Source organism: Ambystoma mexicanum, chromosome 11 (assembly GCF_040938575.1).
Source record: "Ambystoma mexicanum isolate Mex_15411 chromosome 11, UKY_AmexF1_1, whole genome shotgun sequence".
NCBI lineage: Eukaryota > Metazoa > Chordata > Amphibia > Caudata > Ambystomatidae > Ambystoma > Ambystoma mexicanum.
In genome coordinates this window covers 1,165,489,106-1,165,512,778 of record NC_090934.1, presented here as the reverse complement: position 1 = coordinate 1,165,512,778, position 23,673 = coordinate 1,165,489,106, and the positions used below count along the sequence as shown (strand labels likewise).

General features: G+C 48.9%; 1 protein-coding gene across 11 annotated transcripts in view; it reads left to right on the top strand.

Moving 5' to 3' along the window:
- Positions 1-23,673, top strand: part of TLN2 (talin 2) — a 7,472,684-nt gene that overhangs the window by 5,528,132 nt on the left and 1,920,879 nt on the right. For all 11 annotated transcript variants that reach the window (XM_069624483.1, XM_069624482.1, XM_069624486.1 and 8 more), the window contains one exon: positions 9,008-9,115. In XM_069624483.1, coding sequence (XP_069480584.1) covers positions 9,008-9,115 — 108 coding nt within the window. The remainder of the gene's footprint in view (positions 1-9,007; positions 9,116-23,673) is intronic.

Genomic DNA, 23,673 nt, shown 5'->3' with positions numbered 1-23,673 from the left:
CCCAAAAGGTTCTCCGTGTTTATGAACCAATGCCGCTTGCACTTTTTATGCAGACCGGGAGCATTTCCAAATGACCAAGCCAAAGTAGCCTTTGTATTGTCATATCTTAGTGGCAGCGCAGCGGATTGGTCCATTCCATTAGTCAACAAGGATGATCCTCTTCTCCGGGATTTTCAGGGTTTTCAAAGGAGCATGGAAAAACTATTCGCCAGACACTCGCAGGGTCAAGCCCTAGACAACAAACTTTTATCCTTACGACAAGGTAACCAGGATCTGCTAACCTATATTGCATCCTTCAATAGGTTGGTGGTGTAAACCGGGTGGCCGGAGGAAAAACGAATTACATTGTTTCATCATGGACTTCGGGGAGAACTCAAAGATGTCTTGGCTCAAGTTGTGAACCCACCTCAAGAATGCACAGAATTTAGAGACTTAGTGGTCTAGCTAGACCACCGACTTCAGAACCGAAAGACTGATTGAGCTAAGTTTGAGAACCGGATATTGGTTAAACCCAACGTTGCCCCCAAAGGAACAGATGCATCTGAACCTATGCAGATCGGGGGGGGTTAAAGGACCCTTAACTCAAAAGGAAAGAGAAAGAAGACGACAGATGCAGTTGTGTCTGTACTGTGGAGTGGAGCCAAAAACATAATTAGACTACAAATCACACAGAACAACGCTCTCCGGGCCGCTCTCAGTATCCCAAGAAGAGAGCATATCACCCAGGCCAGGCTCTCAGCCCAATGGCTCCCAGTCAAAGAACGGATCACCCTCAAAATCCTCACCCTCACTCACAAATGCCTCTCCTTCTCCGCCCCGCCCTATCTTTCAGATGCCATCCTCAAACCTTCCTCCACACGTCCCACTAGGACGCAATACGCTAACCTACTCTGCACCCCACGCATCAAAAAAGCCAAAGCTGGAGGTCTAGGTTTTCCCTACATTGCAGCACAGACATGGAACGCTCTCCCCTCAGACATCCGAACGGAAAACTCACTTCCCATCTTTCGCAGGAAACTGAAAACCTCGTTCCTGCTAAATAACTAGCAAACTCTCAGGAAGCCATGTAATTATACTGCCTTGCTATTGTATATATTTCCCCTGTAATTTATGTACTGCTTGTAACTACGGTTTCCTCTGCAACTAAGATGTCTGTAACAAGCGCCACGATGCCTCTGGGCTGATGTGCGCTCAACAAATTTGAATAAATAAATAAATAACCTCAGGACATTTTCTACGGGATTGCCCTACAAAACCAACCAAGAAGGTGGTAGGAGTTGCTGATAAAAGCCACATAGAGCCTGATTCAGGAAACGACCACACCCGACAAGCGTAGAGGTCTGCTTGCCGAGCTTAAAGAAGGACACTCAGACCTCGCATCTGATCATCCCAAACGTCCTACTTGATCCCAGGCAGCCATCATGTATGCATGCAGTAAGGGCATACATAGATAGCGGGGCCGTAGGAAACTATATGGACCACGAATTGGTGTCAGGGATGAATCTACCTCTTTGCAAAAAGACCACTTCGGATGTCATCACCACAGTTGATGGAACTGAGATTGCCTCGGGGCCTGTAACTCATTCCACTACAGAGATGACACTGTTGAGTCAAGATGGGCATCGAGAGACTATTGTGTTTGATCTAATCAAAGCCCCACAGTTCCAGATAATACTGGGGATGCCATGATTGGAAACACATAATCCTTGTATAGATTGGCGAGAGAAGAGAATAACCTTCCCGGATTGTGCAAACACCTGTTACCCGGAGAAAACTTTGAACAAAGGCCTGGCTACAGTCGTTAACCCAATCGTGCAGTTACCTCAGGAATACCAAGAATTTCAGGATGTTTTTCAAAAAGAACAGGCCAATACATTACCTCCTCACAGATCATACGATTGTCAAATCGACCTCCTACCCGGTGCACAACCCCCATGCAGTAGAATCTACGCCCTCACGGAACCTGAAAATCGTCACCTACGGCAATACTTGGACCAATACCTTGCTAATGGCTTTATTCGTCCTTCCAAGTCTCCTGCATCCTCAGCTTTATTCTTCGTGCCAAAAAAGGAAGGTGACCTTAGAACGTACATAGATTACCGTGCATTAAATCAGATTACGGTAAAAAACCGATACCCATTGCCTCTGATCCCCGAATTACTAGACCAAGTAAAGGATGCTTGTATCTACACTAAGTTAGATCTCCTAGGGGCATATCATCTGGTACGTGTCAAGAAAGGCGACGAATCGAAGACTGCCTTTCGCACCAAGTACGGATTATTCGAATATCAGGTGATGCCCTTCGGGTTGTGCAATGCACCAGCAGCCTTCCAGTGTTTTATGAACGATGTCCTTCGTGAACTCATTGACCTCTGTGTCGTCGTATACATAGATGATATTCTAGTGTACTCCTCCTCAGAATCAGACCATGTTAAGCATGTGCGTGCAGTCCTTGAGAAACTACGCCTGCACAAGTTATATGCAAAATTGGAAAAATGTGTTTTTCGTGCTACGGAAGTTGCATTTCTTGGATTTATCCTGACTCCATAAGGAGTCCGAATGGACTCTCGAAAGGTGGATGCAATTCTCAAGTGGCCATCACCCAGTTCAGTCAAAGGGGTACAAAGCACGCTCGGATTTGCTAATTTCTACCGCAGATTCATTCCGGACTTCTCCCATGTTGTACACCCAATCACAGCACTTTTTTGCGAAAAAACAAACGCTTCTTGTGGACCGAAGAGGCTGAAAAGGCCTTCCAAGAGCTGAAAGCGAAATTCACATCAGCACCTGTCTTAAAGCATCCACACCCTGAGCTTCCATACATAGTAGAAACTGATGCATCCAGTTTAGCCATGGGAGCTGTCCTGTCCCAGAAGGATCCTGAAACCGGTCAACTTCACCCAGTAGCGTTTTGGTCCAGAAAGTTCTCAGCACCTGAGTTAAACTATGCGGTTACCGATAAAGAGCTATTAGCCATCAAATCTGCCTTTAAGGCTTGGCGGCGCTATCTTCTTGGTGCCAGGCATACTATTACCGTAATCACCGATCACCGGAACCTGCAGTATGTAAAAACAGCCAAAGCCCAATCATCGCGACAACTTCGATGGGCATTGTTCTTTGCCGAATTCGATTTCGTGATCACTTATCGACCAGGCTGCAAAAATGGCAAAGCAGATGCCTTATCCCGAATAGGGATGGGAGAAGCATATGCAAACCCGGAACCGGTGCCAATAATTCCCAAGCAAAGAATTCTTGGCATAACTACTCTACAGACACTAGAAGATATTCATTCAAAAATCCAACAACTCTTCGAGCCAGCAACCCTGCAGGACTGGGCAAAGAAAGGCCTGGACTACTCAGTCATCAATGACCTACCTTACTATCAAGGACGACTATTTCTACCACACAAGGAAATACAAGAACTAGTCATCTCCAATTACCATGACACCCTTATGGAAGGGCACCCAGGTATCGCTAAAAATGAAGCGAAAAAAATAAAGAGACAGTTCTGGTGGCCCACTTGGCGAAAAGATGTAAAGTCATTTGTGATGCCTTGTGGCATTTGCACCCAAAACAAAAGCCAGAAGAAAAAACCCGCTGGCCTTTTACAACCTTTGGATATTCCACCTACACCATGGCACACCTTGTCTTTAGACTTTATTACAGATCTACCTCCATGTAATGGATTTAACACCATCCTAGTTATTGTGGATCTTTTTTCCAAGATTGCCCACTTTATTCCTTTAAAGGGGTTACCTTCTGCTTCGATTCTGGCCAAGGAGTTCCTCGAAAACATTGTTCGATTACACGGATTCCCTTCCGTATTGGTTTCTTATCGAGGTAGTCAATTTATCTCGCATTTTTGGAAGAAATGTTGTCAACTTGCACAAATCGACGTGAGGCTATCAACAAGTCACCATCCCCAGACTGATGGTCAGACGGAAAGGACCAACCAGACCCTTGAACAGTACCTATGCTGCATGCTACACCAGACCGAAAGCAATTGGAAAGATATTTTATGGATTTCCGAGTACGCATACAATAACTCTGTACATTCAGGAACCGGAAAAAGCCCTTTTTATACCATATATGGACATCATCCTCGAACCTCAGAACTCGATTCGCCTCAGCACTTAGAAATGCCCGCAGTTAGTCATTTGCACTCTACTATTAGACAAGCCTTTAAGGAAGCCACACAACATTTGAAACAAGCAAAAGAGAAATGCAAGAAAAATGCTGATCAACATAGAAGTAAACCTCCACAATACCAGATTGGGGATCAAGTTTGGCTGGCTACAAAACATATACCTCTGAAGGGAACTCAGACTTTTAATCCTAGATATTTGGGACCTTACACCATTAAGGCCGTTATCAACCCGGTGGCCGTCAAATTGGAATTACCCTCTAATATGCGAATTCATCCTGTCTTTCTTGTTTCACTTCTAAAACCAGTTCAACCAGGGACAAGATGAACCAAACCACCTGACCCCATCTTGATAGATGGAGAACCTGAATTCGAGGTAAAAAATATCCTGGACTCCAAGATGATTAAATCAAAACTTTTTTATTTGATCGATTGGAAGGGCTACGGACCACAAGAAAGATCATGGGAGCCTAGCGACCACGTTCATGCACCTCGGTTGGTGAAAAGATTCCATCGGAACTTCCCAGACAAACCGGGGCCAGGGGGAAGAACAACTTTAGGAGGGGCCTTGGGGGGGGGGAGTGTTGTCATGATGCCTACCCCCGGGCATCAGGACCAATGCCCTCAGCTCCGGGAGCAGGCATCCAGACATTTCTTTAAACCTCAGCTGCCCCGGCTAGGGGCTGTCTGGGTTCAGTCCTGGCACCGTAGGTGCCAGGCTCATCATAGAAATCAGTCCTGGCGCCATAGGCGCCAGGCTCATAGACTTTACTTACCTGATGCAGACCAGGCTGCAAAAAGAGTCCAAGCCTACATGAGGCCTGGATGGGACTATTTTGTTACAGGGACTATTTTTACTCAGGCGTGGCTCTAGGGAACTTCTTACCTGGAACTACTTTTGAGGCTATTTAAACCACACCCGAACAGCAGCACATGCTTCGCGTTATTCTGCATCCAGCAGCGTGACGCTCACCGTGCCTGCCGCCTGCATCCAGTCTTCTGCCACGCCCGCGTGCCTGCAGCCAGCATCCAGTCTTCTGCCACGCCCGCCTCGAATCCGGAGCTCCTAGAATAAAGAAGAAGAAAAGTACAAGGTTAGAAAACGAACTTATTTCAAATTCCTCACCTAATTCCAGAACCATTTCATCTCCGGACCTGGAAAGTACATCAGTCCTGCACGCGTCGCTTTGCCAGCTCCAGCACGGCGCCATACTCACCAGTTCTCACAGCATCTTTCGATCTGGCACCGTCTCCATCATTTCTTCGCCGTAATCCGGCACCTAGGGGACACAAGAAAAAACAAGGTGAGGCAAGGGAATCAACAAATACAACCTCTTACCACCATAGACTTACCACCGGCGGTATTATTCCATAACTCTCCACATTTTCATATGCCACATCTGTAAAGAGGGAGAAAAACAACACGTTAACGCATGCAATAGTTACCGGACAGCGTTGGGTAACACAGACTCTTACCTGAACGCCAGCAGCAGCTACGAGACCTTCTTCTCACAAACTCAGTTGCAACTTAAGGAAGGAAGGGGACAAGAGTGAACATCAGGCACATTGAACTCTTTGAACTTGATACTTACCAATCCCACCAGGGACTTCAGAGTCAATACTTACCGGAACTCTCCCAACGCCTTCAAACCAGTGAAGTAACTGGTATCTACGCGCCCCTGCAAGACACGCAGGATGGAGAGCTCATCTTTTACGAACATAAGGTGAGGTTACTAAGGGGATATTGGAGGTAATTAGTGGGGGAGAGCGAGAACAGTTGGGAGGCCATCACTAAAACCCACAGGTGGTTAATCCCTGTCTCCACTTGCAGGAAAATACTTATTCGGGTCCAGCAGACAAGACTAGGCGGGCCAGTCCAGACAGTCATCTCTCCACTAGGCATCACGTTGAAGGAGACCGCAGCTGTCCGGGTCCGATCGACACCCCTGTGGGGTCCAGGTGAGCGTAACACTTGTGCAGTAGATGGACCAACGCCTCCACGTGGCACCATAGCTCCTGATGGTGGAAGGCGCCCACGAGTCCTTAATACAGTTGGCAGCGAGTTGCGAAATGCCTGGCAGCTGCCATCGTTTACTGAAACCCTGCATGCCATCAGGCGCAGGGTGCCCTGTACTACTAGAGGGTGAAGCTGGCCGCTCGGGTCCTGAAGAATGTTACTCCTGTGGGGAAGCACTCTCGGGAAATCCATGGCAATTTCCATCACTACTGGAAACCACGGCTGTGAATTTCATATCGGACCTACTAGCACCAACTATGCCTGCTCTCTGCGGACTTTCGCCAGCACCCTCGTCAGCATGACGAATGAAAGAAACACATAGTGGACTGTACCCGTCCACTGTTGCGGGAAAGCATCCGTCCCCACTGCTGCTGGATCAGTCCTCCAAATGAAGGACTTGGGGGTCTGAGAGTTGAGCCTGGATGCAAATAGATCAGTGTCTATGGGTCCCCAGATGTCCTGAATCTGCGCCAAGATGTCTGGGAGTAGCCTCCAGTTGCTGGAGTCTACCAGATATCGAGAATTCAAATCTGCTACTATATTCTGTGCACCTGGTAAGTATTCCGCTGATACGGATATCTGCTGCTGCAGACAGTGGTATCAAAAGTCCTTCGCTAATTCTGCGAGCATCTTGAGGAGGTTCCTTCCAGCTTGTTTATATAACGGACGGCTGAACTATTGTCCATCTTGAGGAAAACGCAGCAATTGGCTCGGTCTCTGGTAAAAGCTTACACAGCAAAAGAACCCGCCAGGAGTTCTAAACAGTTTATGTGGAGGCGAAGCTCCTCCACAGACCATTTTCCTCCTGTTTCTAGACTTCCGCACCATGCTCCCCAGCCGGCTCTGCTTGCGTCTGACTCTATCCGTAGAACTGGGGTGTCCCCAAAAATTGCTCTGCCGTTCCAGACTTCCATGTTCTGCAACCACCATACTAGTTCTGTGATGACTTCCTGATCTAGGGTGTCGAACTGATGGTAACCTAAGCACCCCCTGAGATGCTTGATCTTCAATCTCTGAAGAGCTCTGTAGTGTAGCGGCCCCAGGAATATTGCCTGTATTGAGGCCGTGAGGAGGCCCACTATCCAAACTGGATTGCAAAGTGTAATAACTCTGTTCGCTACTACTGCCCTCAGTTCCTTCTTAATGGCCCTTATTTTTTTTGTTGGCAACTTGAGTGAGGCCTTCTTGGTATCTATAACAAACCCTAGAAATTCTATCTTCTGAGCGGGTCGAAGTCTGACTTCTCTGTGTTCATGACTAAACCGAGAGAGGATACTAGGTTGCATACCCATGCGGCTTGCTCTCGCAGATCGGTGGCGCTCTGCCCTAAGATGAGGATATTGTCTAGGTAGACGATGATCCTGATCCCTCTCTCTCAAATGGCTGCTGCCACTGGACGCATAATCTTGGTGAAAGCCCATGGCGCGGACGTTAGACCGAAGGGGAGGCATGTGAACCTCCAGATCTCTGAACCCCACCAGAAACAAAGGTATCGTCGATGTTCTACCACTATCGGGATAGTAAGATATGCGTCTTTGAGGTCTAACCGGATGAGCCAGTCTCCTGTCCTGAGTAGGTCTCGAAGGAGGTGTATCCCCTCCATCTTGAAGTGCTGGTACGTAAACCATTTGTTCAGACTTTCAAGTTCATCACTTTATCGACTTTCCTCTGTGCACTAGGAACATGTTTCTGGGGAAGTCCTGATCCTCATGCACTTCTGGCTCTATCTCTACTTTGTTTGTAGACTGCGTAATTCGCTGGAGAGCAGCTCCTGCTCCTCCAGGGGCATGACTATCGCTGCTGGTTCTCTCGCTTGCGTGGGGCATCCTACAAATTCTAGTCGCATGCCTGAAATCACTTGCAGTACCCATGCGTCGTTGGATAACTCGCGCCATGCATGCAAAATCAAGAGCGTCCTGCCCCCTGCTTTTGGGTAAAATCGCCCACGCTCGCTATTGCAGTAGGGAGGCAGGGCCGGCTGCCTCACGCGGGCACGATCACCTGTGGCTATGGCTTCCTGAACTGAGGAATCAAAGCGGGACGAAAAAGGAATGTTGCCACGTAGTGCAAAGGTCCCACTCGTGTCTACAAACGCTCGATATGCCGGTGTGAGCGTGACGTTCCAGAACTTCAAAAGTATCCATTTTTACTGGTAATAGATGGTATTTAACGCATGCGCATTATAACAGCAGTTCAAACGTGCCAACAATAACACAAATATCGGTATGCCATTAACTACGACCATATATTAAACGTGTTAAAAGATTCACTTATCTGTGAAAGCAGCAACAAAGAAAGAGGAGTTGAGTTTAAAAGGAGACTTACTTATAGGCAAGGACAGAGTCTGATTGGGCAGATGGAGCAGTCCAGAACTACTCAAGGCCCGAGGATAATGGGTATTGGTAGTCCCTGGGGACATTTTACCTTGGGATTAAAACTCTACTACCACTTTTTGTGTTTTAGCCTCCAGAGGAGATCGGAGGAAACAAAAAATGTGTTGTGAAGTTTTAAAGAAAGTTTAAAATGTTATGAAATTGAAATGCTGTGAGAGCAGTAATAAAAAAGATAAAGCATTATGCTTGTCTCCTGTCTCGACATAGAATGTAGATCTGAAGTTGATGCATCTTCTGGATTTGTAAAGTACAAAATTGTATGTACAGCCTTTAGGCCTCTCAGCTTCTGGTATAACTGTCCCAAATGTTGAGTAATCCAGAAATCTTTTTCAATGAACTTAAAAGCACCAGTAGTATTATCGTAGGTACTTTTCATGTTTTGTTTCTAGAATGCCACATATCCTTTTTTGTCCTCCGTTTTTCTCTGTAGATGATATTTTTTCTTCTTCTTAGCAAGCTGTGTATCACCCAGAAGTGAACGAAGAGATCCGAACAAAAGCTATGAAATTTGGAACAGAGTGCACTCTGGGATACGTGGAGCTACTGGAGCATATACTTACAGTAAGAGAGTCATGATCTTTGTACTTGATGCAAACAGTGGATGCTCTTCATAATGTCATTCACAGTGTTTGCTAAATTTCACAGATATTTTCACAGCAGTAATTTCTCATTATCTATAGGCCGATGTTAAGAAATCTTCTCTGCCTTCTGACATTTTTTTAAGGATATTTGGCAGACATGCTTTGTTTTTATTTTTTATTTAGATTTTTCATAAAGCACTATCTGCTAGCCTTTCAGTTGCTTCAGACGGTTGCTGATTATAAATACAGCCACCAATGTGTAATACAGACACTTGCAGTAAAAATAAAATACAACATTTGTCATGATTGTGAGGGCAATGGTGAACTGATGGTGTGCGTCAATGTGTGTCAAGCTGTGCAAAGGTTTACATAGATTTATATCTATTTCTGTATGTTTTGGGATTTATATAGTGCCAGGATAGCCGGAGAGTAATGGAGCACTGTACAACAACAATATCTATATACAGGAAACTGGTTACCCCTCTCTTACTACTAGGCCTACCAATGTGCCCACACTAAACACTCATACTAAGGCCTACCACCTGGTAGGCACCAAAATGAAGAGACAAAACAGGTAATATAACATACACTTTAATTAAAAAATATTAAATTGGATTCCAACAAGAAGAATACTGTGACTGGGTGTTAGTGAAAAGTGACTTAAAAAAAATTCATTTAACACAATTGCAACACAAAAGACAAAAAACTAAAGGAATGAGCTCATCGTCTCTACGTCAGTTTCACTCTACGCAGACTTTGGCCAAAACTCTCCATTACATCTGTTTTCTAGTACATAAACATTTGCTAATTGTCTTACGTTTATCTGTGGGAATAATAAAACCCCAACCAAACGGGTTTTGTGCTGGTCGACTGTCGCACTCCGTGAGTTCCACGATCAGTCTGGGGGATCACTTGGGCTAGATGCAGCTAAAGTAATTCAGACTTCCTTCCTGAGAGCACAGCGTGCAGGGAAAAGAACACCTGTCAGGCCAAGGGCTCAGGCAAAAAGGCGGAACGCACAGCGGAGCTAGAGGGAAGAAAACAAACAAAGCAAATATTACATACCGTTTGTTGACAATTCCAGTCCCTCTACCCCCTCCGAGACCCACAAGCTTACCTGTGTATTCCTTTTTTCCAGCGGAATACCTACTTGTGATAAGACACAAGACTGGGAGTGAGTGAAGGTCAGAGGAAGTGTTCTTTCTTGAAAGAAGGGGGATCAAAGACTTCCCCCCCAATAATGGATAAGTAATGTCAACAGCAAAGCGTCCCACAATCCAATGAGTGAAAGCAAAATCCAATGTTCAGAAATCAAATGAGCGGGAAAAAACAGCAGAGCGTCCCACAATCCAAGGAATGAAGCCAGGAGCCAAGTGTCCCAAGGTCCAAAGAGGCAGAGCGATGCAGCGAAGCTTCCCAAAAACCAACAAGTGATGAGCACAGCAAAGCGTCCCAAAAAACCAACAAACAAAAAAGTCAAGCAAAAATTCACCGGGTGTAAATAAACAGCGCCGTTCTTGCTAGCGCGGTAAACAACACTTCAGGGAGAAATTAGAAGTGGTGTAAGATTTCTCGAACGCCTGGATGTATGGTGTTTCTTTCTTCGCTCGGGGAGCGGATGGCCAGGAGCGATTGAGGAATACGGGGTTGAAGGGAGCCGGGAGCCAGACATGAGGAGCAGAACCCAAAGCAAGTCCGGTGCGTATTCCGTGGTCGAGCAGGGGAGGAGATCAAACGGACGTCTAAGACAGAATCAGGAAAACGGATAACAAGGTCCAAGGCAAAGGTAGGATTCGGCAACCAGGTAAGCAAGGAATAGGGAAAAGAACAACTTATCCCAGGAGCGTAGCTCGCGTAACGCAACGGTTTAGGAGCACCAGCTTACTGGGGGCGTGGCCAGATATAGGAAGCGAATACAAAGGAGGCGTGAAACGCACGCAAAAGAAAGCGAAAACGTTCCAAAGGTTCCTTGCAGGCACGGTCCTCTTGGGAGATGTAGTTGTTTACCGGCGGTGGCGTCGGCGTTGCTGTAAACGCCAGGCCAAATGCCACGGGCTTCTCCCCTGGACATAAGAATGCCCTAGGAAACCGGGGGGCGTGACATCGACACGGACACATGTTTCGGCCCTTTGCTCGTGATGCACCGCCTCCCACGTGCTCACGTAGTTAGTTTATAGGGCCATCATCAGGACATAGACGTTATTCTGTACCAGGATCATTCTGTAGAGGACCCCATTTATCACATCTCCTGGACTTGTGGTGCGGTAATGTAGGGATAAACGAATCTCATGAAAAACACGGATATGCTTTTATTCCATGTGACTTGTTCTGGAGAGTAGACTACTTCCCCCTGCCTTCACGCTAGCCACAGTTGCCAAAAAATGAGCTTCCCCTTTAAATTTCGTATAGCGCACAGGGTCGCAGCCTTGGGCATGGGAAAGCCCTGCCGAGGCCCTGCCCTCCAGCATCTCATTTCAGTCCCTTTTTCTACATGGACGGTGTGGTACCTGGCAGCCAGTGTGGAGACTTTTTATTTTCTGCGTGCTCCCGTTTTGTTTGTTCAATCTTATTAAACTTCTCTTCGGTGCCTCGCCTCCCCATTCACATGTCGGCCACAGGAGGATTCACGAGATATGCCCCATGTGACCACTCGCTTAAGGCCTCAGACCCCATGCACTCTGTCTTGAGTGTTTGGGGCCCGACCACCGCTGGGACTCATGTTCGGCTTGTAGCACTCTCGTCAGAGGGCATTGAAGAATCGGATGTCATGATGAAGGGAGATCTTCCACACTTCTCCTCCACCCCCACCTGAAGGACTTTGTCTCCTGGATCTCTCATCAAGACAAAGTAGGCCCTCTGTTCAGAATTGCTCCACAGCGCAGGGACTTCTTCCCTGGGGTTCCGACCAATCGGGGTTCCTTGTATTTGGGTTATGGCAGGCCTGAGGTCTCTAAGGCTGCCGGCTCTCAAGCTGAGGGGCCCAGGGGCTCTTCTGGGCGCTCTGAGGACAAACCTGACGTAGTTCTGGCTATCAGCTCCCAAGCTGAGGGGCCCTATGGGGCTGTTCTCGGAGGGGTAAGGGATCATCGAGTGCCTCCTCCAAGAGTCTGTCCTTGGCACGATCCAGCACAGGCACCGGCACAGGTGCCGAGGACGTCCAGCCTACCAGAGCTCCCTCCGAGGTCATATGTCAGGGCGTTACGACTACCTGCCGGTCAGCCGAGGGCGCAGCACCCACCAGAGTGCTCTCTGAGGTCAATGCTTCTGCTTCGGGTCCAAGACCCAAGCTGTCTCCTCCCGTGTCTGAGGCCTCTCGTGGCTTAGGGCCTTTGCTCCCTCCAGTCCAGGGCATGGGTCAAGGCTTCAAAATGGCACAGAGGCATGTGGCGGAACCTGCCAGGCCGGTGGCCATCTTGGATCCAACTCTGGGGCCGCTGGTGCTTACCCCCATCGAATGTGCTTCGCAAGATGATCCCAGACCCCTTTTCTCTGGATGCGGCCGCAGATTTTACAGTACGGACATCTGGTCTCCTCAGGGATACATCTGCCCATCACAGCCTTATGGCTAAACACCCCAGGCGCCTCAGCGCTTTAACCAGGAGCGAAGGCCCAGGGAACGGACTCCCCTCGGTCTGTAAAAAAGGGGGCGGGGATGAGGACGACAATGAGGATGATGTGGCCCAGGACAATGAACCCTTGGCATTCGTTAAGGGCTTTCATGACTGTCCTCAGGGCCTAGTAGAGTTCTTGGGGGTCCCTCTGCCTGACGAAGCCCCCCAGGAGTCGGGAGTACTAGCAGAGATATCGGGTAAGGGCACCACAACCTGGTCTGGCATCCCTCTGCAGAAGGATGTCCTGCAGGTGGAACAAAAGGTCTGGGAGAAGCCCAGGGCCAATGCCCAAATGAACAAGAAGTTGGACAGCAGGTTCAGGCTGACAGACTGGGAGCCAATCCTCCTGGCCTCCCACCCACAGCCGTATTCTTCAGTGGTGGCTGCGGCCTCATTGTATTCTAAACCATCGTCTTTGTCGTCTTCCTCCATGGGAGCCGCCTCCAGTTGTCTTTCCAAGGAGGTAAAGGCCCTTGAGTCTTTGCAAAAGCGCTGTTATTCCATCTCAGGACTGCATCAGCGGCAAACCAACACAGATGCCCTCTTGGCTGCAGCTAACCAGAAGCTGTTTCGGGGACTCTGAGAATTTCTGACCAACCTCCCTTCGGACAAGAAAGCATCTTTCAAGGCTGGTCTGGCAGATGCCCGGGCAATTGCACAGGACCTCATAGTGTCTCCCACTTCAACACAGCCAGCAGAGGGCTGTGCCTAATGTCGAGATGAGAAGGAAGGCGTGGATGCATGCCACTAAGCTTTCATCTGAAATGCAGGAGCGGATCCTGGATCTGCCCTTCCGGGGCATGGACATTCGTCAACCGATGACCAGTTGACAAAGAAGAAAACCTCCACTCAAACTGCCAAGTCCTTCGCCATCCTGACAAAACCTGGACAGAAATCCCCCCCTCAGTCCCAGGGCAGGACAGACTTCAAATCCTGCACTCTCTCCGGCATCGAGGTGTTCTGGTAATGCGGTACATGGGGGCCAGAAAAGGTCGGTCAGCGACAACAGACGGAAGCAGCAGAGTACTTTGCGCTGGTTTTTCTGCTCCACCTCCTCTGTCCCCACCACTGAAGCCATGAAGCAGTGGCATCAAGGTCGGGAACTCAGATCGCCTATGGAGGCTGTGAGAAACCTGAAGGTGTCTCCCTAGCTAGTCCCTGGGGATCTTTCATCCAGGTGGCCAGGAAACTGCCATCGCTATTAGATACAGTTCCTGGGGGTGGTCCAGTGAGGGAGGATCACCTGGATGAGGGGTTCTTGGGGAGTGGGAGTGGGACACTGATGGATGAGATGCGATATCCCCCTTCTTTCAGCACCTTTCCCGATCGTACCACGTAGGATATTCAAGAAAACTGCCGTTTCTGACATGAACACTATCGCACAACACGAAAGACAATGGACTAACACCAGAGCCGTTTACCTGACATGTCCCAATACAAGGGTCAGTCAAATTCAGGCAATATACCAGAATTACACACACCTGACAGCCCTTTCCCTTCCCCACAAGGATAAAAGGTGGAGCACAAGAGCACCAATGAGCAAGGCAAAGCGCACGATGTGAGAGCTAACTCAGAACGGCAGTTCAAGAGGAGGAGAAAGACGGCACATACCGAGAGGGTGACAAGAAGAGAAACAACCTTTTCCCTTCCATTCAAGACCCGTGAAGCCTCTGCAAAAGGAATTGTAAGACCACAAACAATAGCCTGTAGCAAATGTCAACGGGACATGAGACCCTCCTTCGCTGATAACCAAGCCGGGGACAGACGCTGGTCTCCGTGGTACCAACCTTGACTCAAAGGACAAGAAAGCCAAGCGGTTCATTAAAGCTGGTGAGTCGAGGGGAGAGTTGATAAGAAACCGAACTGTGTTAAACAAAAAGTAGCAAGCGGCTTATTGAACTGTGAAAAGATAAGGGTGATTGAAGCTAGAGGGGGAAAACCAGCAACAGAGAAGTCCGGCACCACATGGGTGCTCACTTAGGAAACTCAGATGATTACCCGATTGTTTAAACTAGAATAACCAGAAGGCCTTGGAAGAAGGCGAAAAGGGGGACAAAGTGGTCATACAGGGGTCTTGCAAAATTCTCTGTACAGTCAAAAGTCTTTGACCAACAGATGATTGTGAAGCGAAAGGAAATTAATCCTGCTTGGTAAAGTTAGATAATTAACAGTGTATTACAAAAGTTGGTAAGAGTGAACCTGGCAGAGGGAATCCGACAAAAGGGGCGAAGCCTGAATAACTGTTTAAAAAGACATTAAGATTTGTGAATACAAGAAGTATTGGAAGACCAGGGGGAAGTGAATTGTCCTCCTTGTCATTTGGGGTCCGTGCCCGGCTGAGGAAGATGCAGGGGTGAAAGTCATCACCCAAAGTTAATTGAGAAAGGAACTCTTTGTTTGTTTGTTGTTGAATAGATCAGGCCCTCGAGGGCAAGAAACTTTTTATTGATAAGAAACTTGGCCATCGAAGAACCTGATAGCTAGTACAGAGCTTGTGCTGGGAAAGCTTGAGCGTGTGCTGTGCTCCAAAGTCCTACCTTGTCCCGTGCTGAAGACGTGGGGAAGGGAGACCTCAAGTACTGCATCCTGGCTTATTATTTGTGAACAATTCTTTCTTTCTTGAGAATATTATCCCACACTTCTTTTTGTATTTAGAGTAAGGATTGGCAATAGGTTTTTCTTAGTATAGGCCTTTTATTTTGACACAAAGCCACCAGGACTGCCTTAATTTTCGTTTGATGGTCGAAGCTTGCTTCCACCTTAGATTTAGGTTTAGATTAGGTGTCACTTGTGTCTGTCTTTTCTGTTGCCACCATGAGTTCCTTACAGGGCCATTTGGCTATTTTCCAGGACAGCTCAAATCATCTTTTCAGCAACCTGTGGATCCTATCCGTAGTCTCCAATGTCTTCAGTCCTCCTTTTCCTTTGCCTTTACCATCCACTCCGTGTCTTCATCAGATCGGGTCCTTGGCTCTTTTACGGGAGGTCCTTTCGCTCTTGGAGATACAGATGATAGAACCGGTTCCTCTTTCAGACAGGGGCACCAGAACTATTCCACGATTTTCTTGGTCCCCAAGAACACCCAGGCTGGCCTGAGGGTTGTCCTGGAACTGTAATTTCTAAATCTGTCTTTACCGCTGGAATGCTTCAATATGATTACTCCTGTGCACATGGTTAAGTCTGTTTGTGCAGGGGACTGGATGTGTTCGCTGGACCTCAAGGATGCGTACCTGCATGCCCATCTACCAACCCCATTGGATGTTTCTGCGGTTCACGATTATGTAATACCACTTTAAGTACAAGGTGCTGTCCTTCAGCCTGAACTTGGCCCCTCATGTCTTCATGAAATTGATGAACGCAGTGTGGGGGCTTTCTCTGCATGGAGGTCATCATCTGTACCCTTATTTGGATGACTTGCTGGTGAGGACAGTGTCACCCGAAGGGGTGGTGCAATCCTGCCAGAGATTGGTTGATGTCCTTCATCAGCTGGGGTTCTCCCTCAACCAGAGAAAGTCACAGTTATGCACATCTCAGGAATTGGTCTTCCTAGGGGTGCGTTGGGACACTACGTTTCAGTGGATGTTCCCTACGCCTGAAAGGCGCCTCTCCCTTCACAAGGCGTTGGGACACTTCCTAGCCAACTCGAGCACTTCAGCATGGTAGTTCCAGCATATTCTGTGCCTGAAGGCCTCCTTCATGCCTACTGTACAGCACACTCTCCTCAAGATGAGGTGCCTCCAGCTCCACCTGGGGGCTAATTGGGATCAGGAGACAGGGTCTCCGTCGGACAGGATCCCAATACAACCGCTGCTTCTGCCTGATCTTCGCTGGTGGCTGATTGAGGGCAATGTTTCAGCGGGAGCCCCCTTCACCCGACCAGAGACTACCCTGGTGGTGACAATGGACTCTTCTCTTTCAAGCTGGGAGCTACTCTGGAGGGCTACGCGATTCATGGATCATGTTCCAGGACGGAAGCCCTCCTGCATATCAATCTGCTCGAGCTCAGGGCAGTGGGCCTGGCCCTCAAGGCGTTTTTGCCCCTCTTCAGGGACAGGTCTGTTCTGGTCAGGAAAGACAATTCTACTATGATGTTTTAACTGAACAAGCAGGGTGGCATCCATTTCCCTGCCCCCCTTTGCATGGAGGCGGTATCGATCTGGGAATGGACCCTGACGGAGGGGGTTTGGATTTCAGCAGTCCACCTCCTGGGGGACAGCAATGCTGAAGCGGACCAGCTGAGTTGCTAGTGGTTCAAAACCGACGAGTGGGAGTTGCACCACGACTCCTTGTTGCCCCTGTTCCAGCATTGGGGGTTTGCAGACCTGGACTTTTTTTGCATCTCCCCGGAATGCCAAGTGCCCCTAGGTTGCTTTATGGCAGGTCAGGGTTGGGGATCACTGGGAGGTGCCTTCCAGATCTGTTGGCATGGTCGCAGAGGTTATGAGTTCCCTCCAACTCCTCTGGTCCAACGCACCCTCCGCAAGGTCCAGGCTTATGTGGCTTGCAGCCTCATTCTGGTTGCCCCCCACTGGCCTTAGACCCTGGTTTTCAGATCTGCTGCAGATCAAGCAGGGTGGCATCCATTTCCCTGCCCCCCTTTGCATGGAGGCGGTATCGATCTGGGAATGGACCCTGACGGAGGGGGTTTGGATTTCAGCAGTCCACCTCCTGGGGGACAGCAATGCTGAAGCGGACCAGCTGAGTTGCTAGGGGTTCAAAACCGACGAGTGGGAGTTGCACCACGACTCCTTGTTGCCCCTGTTCCAGCATTGGGGGTTTGCAGACCTGGACTTTTTTTGCATCTCCCCGGAATGCCAAGTGCCCCTAGGTTGCTTTATAGCAGGTCAGGGTCGGGGATCACTGGGAGGTGCCTTCCAGATCTGTTGGCATGGTTGCAGAGGTTATGAGTTCCCTCCAACTCCTCTGGTCCAACGCACCCTCCGCAAGGTCCAGGCTTATGTGGCTTGCAGCCTCATTCTGGTTGCCCCCCACTGGCCTTAGACCTGGTTTTCAGATCTGCTGCAGTTGTGCTCCCTAGGTGCCGTCCACCTTCTGATCCCCAGCAGGAGCTTCCTGACGCAGCAGGGCGGGGCAGTGGAACATCCAGACCCAGTCAGACTTTCGCTGGCGGCCTGGTTCCTGACCAGCTGAGGCTTCAGCGTGCTCAATTTTCAGAGGACGGCTGGGACATCATTCAGCCGGCAAGGAGGCCCTTGACTCAGTCCCAGTATAATAGCAAATAGACTAGGTTCTGCCATTGGGCTCGCGACAAGGGACTGGACTCCGACACCTGTCCTCTGGATGACATACTGGCTTTTTCAGCACACCTGGCTCTTCTGGAATTCAGGTGGATACTTGTCGCACTTATTTGGTGGCCATTGGGGCTTACAAGAATTCCCCTGAGCAGGTGTTTTCGGCAGCCAACCCGGTTGTCTAAGCTTTTTACTCCGGTGCATAGGCTGCATCCAGTTGAGGACCACAATGTGGTTCTTGCAGCTTTGCAAAACATACTTTTTGAGGGGGGGCCTGGCTAAACAGCCATGGGATAGGTTGCATTTCCTAAAGGCTCCTGCAAATCCTGAATGATCCTGGTGTGCATAGATGACTGGAACAGCACATGCGACACACACAAATATCTAAAGCTGTGTGACTATGAGAGGTATGCAGGGAGAGCATTATTGAACAGAACTAAAGCGAGGAACAGAAGTTACGAAGAAGAAGAAAGCAGTAAGGTTCTGCAGCGCTGCACGCAATATGGCAGATGCTCTAGAACAAAGGAAAACGTCAGCGAACCATAATGTAGGATAAAGGGGGCCACAGTACTCAGATGACGGTTGTACCCGTAACTGGCTGGGAACGTTGCTTTGAAAACAGAGGGAGCCGACATGCTATCTGCCACAGCGCCGACGAAAGTGTGAGCTGCTGCGAGACGCTGGATGACACAGAAGACTGCATCCTTACAGTGAACCACACCAGCGCCAAAGCAGTATTCTATCCCTTCGTGTGGCGGAATAATAAGTGGCCCGCAGCTAATCGGCAAGTGAATCCCAACGGGAAGTTGGGACTTGCCCAGGCACCAACTGTACAGGGGAGCACAAAGCAATGTGCAGCTGGTCCGTGTGACCGTGAACAGAAGGGGAAGATCGGATGTATAGGACGAGGGGGCTAGCTGTACCTAGCTACCTGGAGTGAATGAAAATTCGATCAGCGAATTCTGGAGAGCATACAGAGCTGAAAAATGGGCAGCGACAGAGCCGAGAACTACGTGGCTCCATATATACGAAATGGCTGAAAAAGTTCCCTTTAACTCACAAAGGTGACCAATGTGTGTAGGCGCAGCCAGCGCCCCTGCCGATTGGACACTGATGCAACATCAAACATCCACTGCATAAGGGGAAACAAGAACTTCCTAAATTGCAAGTGTCACACGGTGTAATACGAAGACAAAGCCTCAAACGAAGTGGAAGCTGATGTAGCCACAGCACGAGGACATTCAACACTGCACGGGTACTAAATATACAAATAACACGTGGCAGACGCATAGAACGAAATAATAAACCTGTGAGCGATGGCGGACAGAGAGCTTTCCACAGTTGAACGCTTTCCCACTGCAGTATTGGAGCAGGAGAGCGGGACCGCAGCCTAAGTCCTGAAGGCAGTGAAACTGACGAGGAGTTCAGGCGAGTGGACCCGAATTGAAAGGGCACTCGACATGGACACAACACCGGTCTGTACGGTGAAACTAAGAGGATAGACCTGTGACCGAGAGCACACAGCAGTAACTCTGCAGGGCAGCATTTCCAGACCAGAAGCAAGGGTGCAGTACGCGAGGGAGGCACCCTAGGAAATGAGAGCAGAAACAAGCAATGGACAATACAGCCAATAAGATCTGCCAATGGGGCTGGATTGGACACAATAATGGGCAGTGCACATTGAACTTGCAGAGTGGAAAGCAGCAGAAATATTGTGAGACGAGGCAAACAGCGCTGGCACTTACAGGGGAGCAGACAGAAGAAAGGACCTATCAATCACATAGCTGATAGGTGAGGAGGAGCAACATAGCAAATGCCAAAGAACACACTGGCAGGCAGGTACCAGACCTGAACAGCACAAGATACCACTGTGAGGGTGAGGGGAACAAAGACCCCAGTTGAGACACAATAACTGGCAGAACAGAGGTATGTGACTAGTGCCACACAACGAAGGGCACAACGTGGCCCCCCTGAGGATACCAGTGGTCCAGATAGTGGAGAGGACACACAGAACTGATCCATGTGACAGGAAACAGCAAGAGGCGACCAGTGAAGTGCTTGGCATCATTGCTCACCTGGTCTGCATAACAGCCAGAAGCACAGCCCCCAGCCTTAACCCACCGGCCCCTGCCATTACATGTACATAAGGGACACCTCCACATGGCCGAACAAACAACGTACCGCAAGTCCCAGCAGGAAGCCATAACGACGGCCGGCTGAGGGGTTTAACAGTGGAGGCTGAAACCTAAGAGCTAAGACACCGGCAGAGGGGGCCATAACTAAGGTATATATACGGCAGAGAAGATGGCGTCCAAAACTGGCAAGGCCAAGGCGAAACAACCTTTGATAGACATGTTCACTAAACCAGCCCAAATGCCAGAAGTGGACACACATAAAGGCGGAGATACACGAGAAGTAGCAAATCCAACACGCAGTGATCAACAGATCCTGGAAGCCATTGCGGAACTGAAATCCTCATGGGAGAGTAAGATTGATGCGCCATTGCTGAATTAAAATCCTCGCTGGAATTCAAGATCGACGCTGTCAGAGTGGACATTAACCTCCTAAGGCAGGACGTGAGGGTGCTGGCAGAGCACACAAGCGGACTCGAAAGTAAAGTGAAAGCCAATACAGACACCAGCACAGCCAATTCCAAGGAGGTTACTATATTGCAACAACAGGTGTGCAACCTGGAAAACCAGGCAGAGGAGGCAGAAGGACATGCTCGGCAGAACAACATACGTGTGGTGGGGCTTGCGGAGGGAGAAGAAGGCACAGACCCAACAAACTACATAGAAAATATGCTGATCCACAAGATAGGCTCAGGAGCGCTCACCCAGGGGTTCGCAGTGGAGAGAGCGCACAGAACCCTAGCTAGGAAGCCTCCACCGGCGCCCCTCCCCGGCCGATCATCGCCAAGATATTAAACTATAAAGACAGGGAAAAGATTTTGGAACACTTTCCCAAGGGCGGAACGATAACCAGAGCGTCAGCGACCATCACAGCGTACTACACATTTTTGGTACAGAAACAACGGCTGAAATATGTGGCGGTGAAGAGACGGCTGCGCGAAGCCGGCTTCAAATTCATGCTGCTGTACCCAGCGAAATTGAAGGTTATACACAAGAACAAGGTGTTTTTCTTCGAGACTCTCAGGGATGTGACGGGCTGGATGGACACGTTGGGCTGCCTGGCAGAAGCGGAAGGCCAGTCACAGAGCGGACAGGATAAGTGAACCTGCATTCCATCTGTAATGTTCGATTGACTAAAATATCTGAGGATACTTAACAGCTGTAACACTGAAGTGGACATTGGGTAGGAATACGATCTAGAGAGAATTTCAATGCATGCACAACGGTGGGGCAGTGTTTGTAGATATTGAACTATTGTGCAGAACATGGATGACTAAGGGCAGGAGACGGAGGTGCTGCTCTACGCAATATTAGGAGACATGCTATCACCCCCGATAGGTAGCATAGTTAGGATACTGGTAGTGCAGCACTTCGAGTACCGGTTGACCAGGAAAAAGGCGAGATGCAGGGTGGCCTGAGATCCAGGGATGGAGCTGGGCAACTGTTGGGGTGGGTTGCAGAAACGGGTGGGGGGGATTTCGGGTAATGGGAGGGAGGGGGCCTACATATACACACAAAGGATGAGAGAGAGAGAAGGGAGGAGGGAGGAGGAGTTATATAAAGAGAAACAGAATTATGACATACCTCAAGCAACAGAAAGTTGATATAGCACTCTTACAAGAGACTCACCTTGCCAGAGATAAATTAGACACACTGACAAGGAAATCGAGAGGCATCAAGGTTGGTACGGCCTACTCAACCTATGCATGAGGGGTACTGATTTGGGTGGCACCAGGGGTCCCATTTAAGGTCCTCCAAACTGTAGTGGATAATGACGGCAGGATGGCAATTGTCAGGTGCAAGGTTGGGAACAAAGAGATATGTATCATAAATACGTACCCGCCGAACCAGAACACTACGGCTTATTTTAAGGCACTATACCCCAAGATCAGCCTGCACAGAGATATTGGGGTCATATGGGGAGGAGACTTTAACTGTACTATAGCCCTGACGAAAGATAGGTTGGATAACAAGGCTTCTCACCCATCCCCAGCGGCTAAAGCATTGAAGGTGTTGCTACGGGACCTGAAATTGGCAGACACATGGAGGAAATTGCACCCACTAAGCCGAGTATATTCACATTATTCAGCCCCACAAAACCTGTACACGAGGCTGGACTATATGTTTGCAGGTGATGAGGCAATTCATGAGTTCACACACGCTGAATATAAAGCTAGAGTCCTGTCTGCCCCTAGTAATCACAACACCAGTAGTGTACGTTCGGCTGGTGCGCTGTGGGAAGCATTCAAGGTGGTGGTGCGGAGAGCGGCGATAGCCAAGTCCAAAGGGTTACAAGAGGAAATAGTGCGAGAATTACAAAAGACAGAGCAGAAATTAGAAGACATGATGAGTTCTGGTAGTGGAACACAAGAGGACGCAAGGGAGTTGCTATGCCTCCAGCAGGAATGCATGGCCCAGTGGGAGAAGCTGGGTAACCTGAGCTACATAAAATATATTGAGCGCCAACATGCAGAAGGAGACAAGCCTGGCCGCCTACTGGCGTGGTTATATAAGAGTGAGGTTGCACTGCAACCAATACGGGCGGTGCAAGGGGCAGACGGTTGCTTGCGAGAGACCCAGGAGGAGATAAACGAGTGCTTCTATGACTTCTACAGAGACCTGTACAGGGTACCTGTGGGGGAGGAAGTAGTGGACATACAAGAGGCACTATCGGCGATAGGTCTCACCCGACTCACCAAAGAGGATAGGGATGGATTAGAAGTCCCCATAACGATTGATGAACTAGAAAAATGTGATTAAAGGGCTGCCCACCAACAAGGCTCCAGGGGCGGAAGGGCTCCCCAGGAGTTCTACAAAGAATATAGGGCAGATATCCCCCCTCCATTGTTGACAATGTTAAATGAGGCACTAGAACAAGGTCAGTTGCCTGACTCACTAAGAGAGTCGATAATTGTCCCCCTCCTTAAACCTAACAAACTAGACACTGATTGTGGGTCATACAGACCTCTGTCACTAGTGAACCATGATGTGAAGATCCTTATGACGGTCATGGCAATGAGGCTGAGACCAATGATAGGCAAGATTATCCATCCGGACCAGACAGGGTATGTCCCGCATAGAAACATAACCGATAACCTGAGGAGGCTGCATCACATAATAGATTACACAATTGGAAATACAAATGAGGTGGCGGTGGTGTCGCTTGATGCTGTGAAAGAATTTGATTCAGTTGAAGGGCCCTGGTTGCTGGCGGTGTTGGAGGCCTTTGGCATGGGACCCACGTATATTAGATAGGTGGAACAACTGTATAATGCCCCGTTGGCCAGAGTCAAAACGGGCTCTGTAATCTTGGAGGAGTTGCAATTAAGTAAGGGAATGAGACATGTCCCTGATGCTCTTCATATTTGCGCTGAAGCCATTGGTGGTTTATTTGAGGGCGGAATTTGGGGAGGTGGGAGTAAGCACACAGGATGGGAGACACTTGGTCTCGCTTTATGCAGATGACATGTTGTTGTACCTGAGCTATCCAGAAGAGAATTTACAACATGTCCTGGAGGTGTTGGCACGGTATGCTTTGGTGTC